At 33.8% G+C, this 8,988-nt stretch overlaps 1 protein-coding gene across 2 annotated transcripts; it reads left to right on the top strand.

The window, feature by feature from the left end:
• Positions 1 to 698: 698 nt before the first annotated feature.
• Positions 699 to 2,199, top strand: LOC127802305 (uncharacterized). Of its 2 annotated transcripts, none has more exons than XM_052338029.1 (2): positions 699 to 1,117; positions 1,809 to 2,199. In XM_052338029.1, exons 1-2 carry the CDS (start codon positions 1,020 to 1,022, stop codon positions 2,065 to 2,067), a joined length of 357 nt encoding a protein of 118 aa, XP_052193989.1. In that variant the 5' UTR covers positions 699 to 1,019; the 3' UTR covers positions 2,068 to 2,199. The 2 variants fall into 2 exon arrangements, with proteins under 2 accessions (XP_052193989.1, XP_052193987.1); XM_052338027.1 differs by having other exon boundaries at positions 732 to 1,117; positions 1,800 to 2,199.
• The last annotated feature ends 6,789 nt before the right edge of the window (positions 2,200 to 8,988 follow it).

Raw genomic sequence — 8,988 nt, 5'->3', positions numbered from 1 at the left:
AGATGGGTACGTAGTAGATAGGAATAAAATAAAGACAGGAAATAATTATTTAGTGATTTTAAATTAGGCAATTAATTAAAGGCTAGCTAGAACTAGTAGCAGTATGCATGGGATGAAGAATGACTGGGCCTTTTAATTAATAAATGGGGGATTATTAAACGTATTCCACAATTATTATATATATTAGTGTAATGGAGACATTTCAAAGTGTGAATGGAACACTTCAAGTTCAAACCCAACAACCAAAAACTAAATAAAACAAAGAATTTTGCCTTTTACAAAAGCTTAATTTAGATAGTAATTAATATTATTATTATGAGTATATATAAGGCATCTCATCTGTTAATAAAAAAATCTTATGATATAAATATTAATAGTTTACTGATTGTATACATATGAATGTGATTTCTGTACTGTTTCCTTAATTTTGGATAAAAAGTTTTTTTTGTTTTTTTTTTTTTTGTTGATATAACAAATATCGTTGTTTATTTTAAGAACATTTTAAACAAAATTTTATAATTCATTATATTCAAAAAATTAAGAGAAGCCTAGTAATTAGTAAAGTATGTGATAAAAAAAATGAAATAAAATTATGTATAAATACAAGTCTCACTCCCCCCCCCCCCCCGGGACACAAAGTGTCCTTTTCTCCCCCTCCCCCTCCCAATTTTAAGGTTCACAGCTCCCCACCCCTCTCTCTCTCTCTGAAAACGACTGCAAGCAACCTGTGGTCTACCTCTGTACATACATATATATCGCTTTGCATTATATTATTATTATATATGTAATAGAAAAGTAGTAATTAACACGTATTAATATATAATAATTATATATAAGTGTCTATGTAAGCACAATGGGCCGGTGTAAAACACTGACTCAACCCCATTTCCCTTCTTTGCAAGTTTCTCGCCCTCCCCCCAACCCTTCCGTCTTCTCTCTTTCTCTAGTTGGGTTGTCTCTATAATTGCTTTCATCGATCGGTTCAATCTCAAGCTCCAAATTAGTTAAGAGTTGCAGAAATGGTGGATATCCAGACTGTTTGCTGTATGTGTGGCGATGTCGGCTTCCCCGACAAACTCTTCCGCTGCTCCAAGTGCCACAACCGCTTCCAACACTCGTATGTATATATACTATACTCTCCTCCTCCGCCGCCGCCGCTGCAAACACCACCACACACAAATACATATATACACCACACACACCCATATGTGATCATAGCCATAACTTTTTCACTCACACGCCCATCATGGAATTTCATGCTCCCATGTTGTAAGGCAAAACCACCCAACGGCGGTTGCCGCCGCTGCCGCCACCATATATATTCATCCTTTCACATACATATATTTGTGTGAATATCCTTGTCATCACGATCATCACCGAAGTTATAGTCTCACAAACAATAGATGATAACTTTGATTAATTCGAGGCATCAAGTTTGCGAGTTTCGTACCTACAAAGTTCCGATGGAGTGGTATAAATTTGACTTATCAAAGAAGAAAGTCATGCCCACCATGGAATTCTCATGCTCCCATATCGGCCGGCACATACCCACCTAAGCAAAACCACAGGCGCAGCAGCCGCAGCCGCCGCCACGCCGGGAAAATCCTAGGCTGTCCACAACACATCAACCCACCATTCATCATGACGATTTGCACCAACATGATTAGCTGTATTATAGTACTTCTTCCTATTATCTAATAATAATAATATCATTAGTACAAATTAATCGTTGTGGTTTTGTCTTTGTCTCAATTCCACTGTTCAATGTCCTGAAAACTATTCGATCAAATCAATGGTAGGTACTGCAGCAACTACTACAGCGAATTTGCGGAGCCAATTGAGCAGTGCGATTGGTGCCAGAGCGAGGAGAGAGGCTCCAGACACGGCAGCTCGTCGAAGAAGTCTTCCGCCGCCGGGAGTGAAGCCGGAATCACCCACCGGTCGGAGTACTCCGGCGGCGACAGGATCAAGCGGCCTGAGCGGGAAGACGGCGGCGAGAAGGGGAAGAGCCCTTCGCCGAGAACCGCTACACGCAGGTACAAGCTTCTCAAGGATGTCATGTGTTAGGCGGACACCGGTTTTCTCATTGCCTATCGCTGTGATATCACCTGTTAAAACCGGATCATGTTCAAGCCTTCTGTATCTAATTCGGATTATAAGCTGGGTTTTATGTTTATTTTCTTTCGTGTTTTTTGTTTACTGGGTTACTGAATCTTGTTTGGCATTGTGGGTTTTCCTTGAAGTTGTTACTAAATAATGGAACCTATATATATATATATATACATAGACACATATACTATAATGGGATTTTGTGTACGCAAGTTTAATTTCTAGTAATTTAATCATGTAAAAATCTGATCTTTTGGGCTGCTGAATCTTGCTCGCCATGTTTGATTTCTGTGTTCTTCTAGAATGTGTCATTTAATTGTTTAATGATGGGACACAGAATTAAGTAGAGAAATCCGATCGTGATCATGTAATTGATGATAATCTTAACATGATGGATTATGATTAGTCTGTTTTAATTCCTTTGGCTATCAAACTCTTGTTTAGCATTAATTGAATTTGGTATTGATGAATAAGTATATATGTATATATAACGGAACTCACACACAAAATTTCTACCCCATATATACAAACACGTTTTCCTTAATTTGTTCTTTGCTTGACACTTGGCTAAGGCTAATTCATAGATGCATGCATGGTGGAATAATTAAGGGCTTGTGTTGGAGGTTTCTAGAAATGGGAATTATTTTTGGGGTTGCGATGAAGATATATGATGATGATTAGGGTTAAATATTTGTGGATTTGCGAGCTAGCTAGGGTTGGTCGTGTAGATATAAGTCGTCTTCTCCAGACTCCAGTAGTAGTCACATTTATGCTATGGTTGAGCGTCTTGAATTGAGGAGAATTGAATGCAGTAGTAGTAGTAGTAGTAGTAGTAGGGCTCCTTTTCCTTTTTCCCGGAAAATTCATAAGTCACCTAAAGCTGCGGCCTTTTTCAGATTCACTGAAACTATTTATGAGACCCCGCGCCCCCACACGTCCCCCTCCCCACCACCCCAAACTCCTCAATTATTGTTTTCTCTTCTCGGGATGAAACGAATTGGGAACACCACAGACAGTTGATCAAAATAAGCTACTTCTTAATTAATTAATTACCACAAACATGGCCTTATATAAGTTTCTCGATCATGTGGCAAGTTTATTCATCAAGTACGTACTGGCCCATTCTAGCTAGCTAATTAATTTTATGTAATATATATATATTAATTGTTGATACATATAGAAGCAGTAAATATTATGAAATGTTTTTATATTGATCAATTATCACTTTTAGAGCTACTTTTTTATGCAAGAAAGCCGTGGCATGAAATATATTAATTATTAAGTACACAAAGTTGATGGGTACCTCCTTATTATTTGGCCAAGTCATGGAAAAGACCAACAAAAAAGCTCATCTTGATAGTTTTTGAAATGTCAATCAAGGCTTTGATTCTTATCCATCAAAATCTTCTGTGGTTTACAAATCATCATCATAGAAGCTACAGTTATTAATGACTTAGCATTGGTTTTAATTTTATCAAGAGCGCATTAATTGGTAATTCTTCTAGATCATTATCATCTGCTTTTTTATTTTTTATTTTTATAGTTTCGCCTCATCAGTGTGTGTCCAGGTTCCTTGGATTGTTTTATCTATTGGTAGCGATATGCGTTTGCAGAAGTATATATATTTGTTGATGAATAATGATCAAGAAATGAGTTGAGCTACAATATTATTATTATTCTTCCATATATATTGTGAGTGATGTTAGACCAAATTCTTTGATGTTATCTTACACATTACAATATTAATTGATCTTGGGTTGTTTTTAATTTATCGATACGTTGGTTGGTCCCTCAAAGATCTGCCTTTTGTAATAACACTAGTTAGATTGCCACTTCTTTAGTTTCTAACTGAACAAAAAAAAAAAAAAAAAAGTCCTTTATTTTCCTACTTTTCTTTGTCTGTTCTTGTATTTAATCCCTTTTTTTAATACTTGAATTCATAAGTGAGATTTTTACTGTCTAGATAGCATAAAATCATTAATGCTCTCTCTCTCTCTCTCCCCCTCAAATTTTCAATATTATAATTTGGTTCAGAACCCCATCGATCTATGATGTCTCACTATGCTGCATAGTACATATATATATAGAGAGAGAGACAGACTAATTAGTGACCATCATGTGAACCAGCTGGTTTGAAGGTGAAGAAAACTCAGTGTCATAAATAAATAAATAACTAAATATATAGAAGTGATCAATTAGCTTTCCTTTGCTTCCAAACTATCGATCATCAACACAGTCACATGGTTACTTTGCCTTGTCGCCCTTCAGTATCGATCCTGCTTCCTTTCTCCAACTTTCAAGCAATATTTACTAACAGTACTGATTAGCAGGCTGCATGCAGTTGTTTAGCTAGCCATCTCGATGATGCTTCTATTTAATTAATATATGCATCTGATCATTCTCAAAAGTAGCTAGTTTTGTTATTTTATATACATATATCTAGTGATTAATTAGTATATATTAATTAATTTTTTCAAAGTTTCATCTTAGAATTTAGTGCACAATGGCGATCGAAGTATATCTTTTAGTTATATGGTGTTGCTAATTAAGTGCATGTACGTATTTTTCGCTTTAGGATCAGATTATTATGCATACATTAAACAACCAAAAATAAATATATATTAAAAAAAGGGAGAATATCAAGATTTTAATATAGTTTGATTGATGTTAATAGATTGACGTTTATAATTATCTTACAATAATAAAATAAATTATTTATCTCTTAATCGATAAACAAAATTAAACTTTAATCTTATAATAATAATTGTAACAACTCTAGGGAACTAATCAATTATTATTATTATTATTCTTTAGTGACATTAATTAATTATCGAGTGGTGACATGCACACTCCATAAACATGCAACTTTAATAATAATTCAGTTAATTATATCATCATCTGTCAAATTACTAAGATATGGGATAACTTAAAATCTATATTAATTAGGAGGTCGATCTATTTAAGTGCATATACATACTCCAAATGTAACTGATCAACATATATATGATATATATAGGGTATATATACTCTTGAGACCATTAATTCTGTCCTGTTTTTCCTCTTATTTTCAATTATTATTTGTGATTAATCCTTGAAATGCACTTTTGAATCACTGCCTAGCTAATTTAATAAGTAGTGTCATACGAACTGTTTAATTCTGAGAGGCTCAAAACAATTCTCTAATTGTTTCATATATATAGGCAAACCTACCTATGATCAACTTCATCATGCACTAAGGTGCGACACTAGTACTTGAGGATCCAACAAATTCTACAATCATTCGTATTAGTAACTCCACTTAATTTCACATTGCTCGATCTCGCACAAACTTAATTTATGTACTGATTAAGTATGTAATTACGTACTAATGTTGGATCTGATCTTATTTGTCACACATGATGAGATACATCTCTATCTAGTTAAAAGAAAAAACAATTAATTAGCATAAATATATAGTAAGGTAATTTGTTTAAAATTATAGATAATCCTGGGTACGTACGTAGTTAAGTTTTAATAATAAATTAACAAAATTCCTACGCATAAAATATGCATATATATATATATTAATAATTACTGACAAAAACTTATATTCATTTATTAAGAAACAAAAATCCAGCCACCTAGATGCATGGATGGATGGTAGCCCAAGTGGCCAATTGTGTGGGTGTTGTAAAATTTTTAAGAACCTCGATCTATATATTCGTGTCACAATACCTTATAAATTATTAACTTTTTCTTTATATATATATATATATATTGATATTGATTGCATGTCCTCTTGGCCCAAGAAGAGTTTGTGGTTGAGAAGAGCGGATATTGACTAAGAACAGGTCGACACGTGGGCTAACATGTGGTCGACACGTGGATAACACAATCATTTAAAATGCCAACTTAATTTGTGTTAATTAATTGATGATGATTGTAGTAGTGTTTAGGGCATGATGATATAATAATAATAGCAGATGCGTGATGGGTGGGCCAGGATGATGAAAAAGATGACAAATTTTCAAATTAAAAAAAAAAAAGAAAGAAAGAAAAAAGCAGAGCTTCATTGTCAATCAATATTTTCAAACTAATAATGTTGTTTGTAGCGAGAGGATAGTGATGATATAACTATAATTAAGTGTATGTATGGGCTCGTTTGTTTGTTCTTTTAATTAATTAGTAATATTATTATTATTATTAAGTCCCACACTGAGTCAAAGATTTGAAGCATCCCTCCATATATTTTTGTATGTCACAAGTGTGATTAATTGATATTTAGAATGAATAAATTACCCACCATAAATTGTAATTATAAAAAAATACTTGGGTTTTGAACCCAAAAAAAAAAAAATTAAAAAATTATAGGCTAATTATTAGGTTACCATGTTAATTTGTTGTGAAGAGAGTGTGGCCCAACAATTACAAACAGGAGTTTTAGTGGCGGCTAGGAGTAGGGGATAATTATTAATTAATTGAGGCCCATAAAGACGAAGTTGGATGGGATCTGCCTCACTTGCTGGGAAGCAATCCAAGTGTTGATTCTACCTAACCAACCTACATGTATACATATATATATATAAATGCTTTACTTTTGTGACGGGGTTTGGCAAATTAAGGGGGGGGTGATTAAACAAGGGTTTAGAGAGCTGTCTTTATGATTACCACTAGGTTGACTTGTAGATTTTGGGGGGTCCATTCTTAATTCATTTTCTCATCATCATCACCATCATCCTATTACTTCCTATGTATATATATGCTCCTTTTTTCAACACAAATCACTATTCCAACAACTTCTTCCAACTAATCAAACATCAAATCCACATCTTCATTTCTTTATTAAGATGGGTTTATCAAAGTGATTAAGAATTCTAGTATATTGCTTTAGGGCATTGTAATAAATAATTTATTAAAGTGATTTATATTTTTATTATTGTAATATTTGATCATTCGAGTTGTGGTACTTGTTGCTAGTTAAGCTCAAGTCAAGAATCTCTTAACTGGGCCTAGGTGAAGTGCCTCGGCTCAACAAATAACGGGCCCACTCATTTTGGGCTCTCTGTCCTCTTCGATTGATTTACTATTAGTAGAGTTAAAAAAGAAAATTCACCATATTATATATTATAAGGTTCATGGATTAGATTTTATCAATGGGTAAAATTCATTCTTAAAAGGTAGTTTAAAGGAAGAGGGTATCCAAATCATATATAAACAATATAATGTGGAATAAATGTAACTTCAACACCCTCTCTCACATGTAGAGTGTAAATACATATGAACAAGATCCAAACCTAACACCGCAAATAAAAGCCTACTTTGATACCATGTTAAATAGATATGGGTAAAATTTACTTCTAAAAATTAGTTCAGATAAAAAGAGTGTCTAAATCACATATATAAATAATATAACAGTTCAGTAATTTAACGATGTGAAATAAATACAACGTCAATAGATTTAAGAGGAGGGAGTTGTAACATTGTCGAATTATTAATAATAGTGGCAAATATGAAGTTGGTCTGGTGTTTTGGTGGTACAATTTTGGGCGTTACAAGCAAAAGTTATGCGAGTATATTATTTTCAATGGGTGGGGTGGGTAATAAGATTACAATTATTAGATAGGTTTATTTTGTTATGTTTGGTGATGGTAAGCATGACATAAATAAGAAATGGGACCCAACCCAACAGAGGATCGATAATGGGTGGATGTGTTTGTTTTCATGGAAATGGTCTGCTTGCGAAAGAAATAATTGCAGAATTTATGGGAAAGAAAAAGAAAGTTGGTGGATTCAAACACGGTTCGGGCCCATTAGTAAAGACTGGTGGATCCGTATATTTATGAAGCTCAGAGCGGCCTGCTCGCTTAAAACATGACGCAGTAAAAACTATGGCCCAGTTTGCTTTTGCTAAAATTAATAATTGCCTATTTATTTTAGTCTTTAAAATGAATTCTCCAAATCTTTGGAGTTTACATAATAATAAAATGAAAAGTAATTTTTTTTTTAAAAAAAAAAATAAGAGCCATCGAATTTTTTTATTTTAAATAAGGAAAGGGCTTGAAAATAGATATTTATATTTTTTGAACTAATATACAAAAGTGTAATTAGTAATTAGGGGACATTTAGAGAGTAGTGGTAGACCAAACCACGACTTTTTAAAAAAAATAAAAAAATTATTTCTTTCTTTAATGGGTCAGAAAGAAAATATAATGAGCCAGCCCAAGGGGTGGTCTTTAGGAAATAATTAATTATTAGATTTATGAAATGAAATTAAATAACATAATTCAAAATTGTCTAATATAGAACTAACTAGTATTGTTGCGAATGTCTAATGTCTAAGCAGGACCAACTAAAAGCAGCGTGGCGTGGTAAATACATGAAGCAGGGTCTCCCCTCCACACCCCCACCCCACCAAATTAATTATTACCCTTCCTAGACCTAGCTAGCTAGAGAAGAAGAAGAAGAAAAGTTTTTGGAAATCGTCAAATGGTCCCCCTTGCCTTTGCCTTTGCCTTTGCCTCTGCCTATGCCTATCTTTTTCTTTTATTATTATTATTTCCCTTTCTTTTCCCAATCTTTCTTAATGTTCTATACATCTATCTATCTATCTCTCTCTATATGTGTTTCATTAAAAGGAACAAAACAATATGGTATGCGTGTTGCCAGGAATTTCCATGTTTCCCACAACACTGGGGAGAGTTTGTTCGCGTCCACGTGTCAAAGACCCATTTCGTCTTTAAGTACAAAGTGCGAGAAGCGAGATATACTACTACCGGGACGGGACCATATATATATATATATATATATCTCCATCAATTTCATCTCTTCTCTTCCTTCCCATCACTTTGGAGCAGCATCTTTTTCAAACAGCAAGCAAACCCAAACCTTTTACCCAAAACC

Source organism: Diospyros lotus, chromosome 5 (assembly GCF_014633365.1).
Source record: "Diospyros lotus cultivar Yz01 chromosome 5, ASM1463336v1, whole genome shotgun sequence".
NCBI lineage: Eukaryota > Viridiplantae > Streptophyta > Magnoliopsida > Ericales > Ebenaceae > Diospyros > Diospyros lotus.
This window is presented reverse-complemented; position numbering and strand designations above follow the sequence as displayed.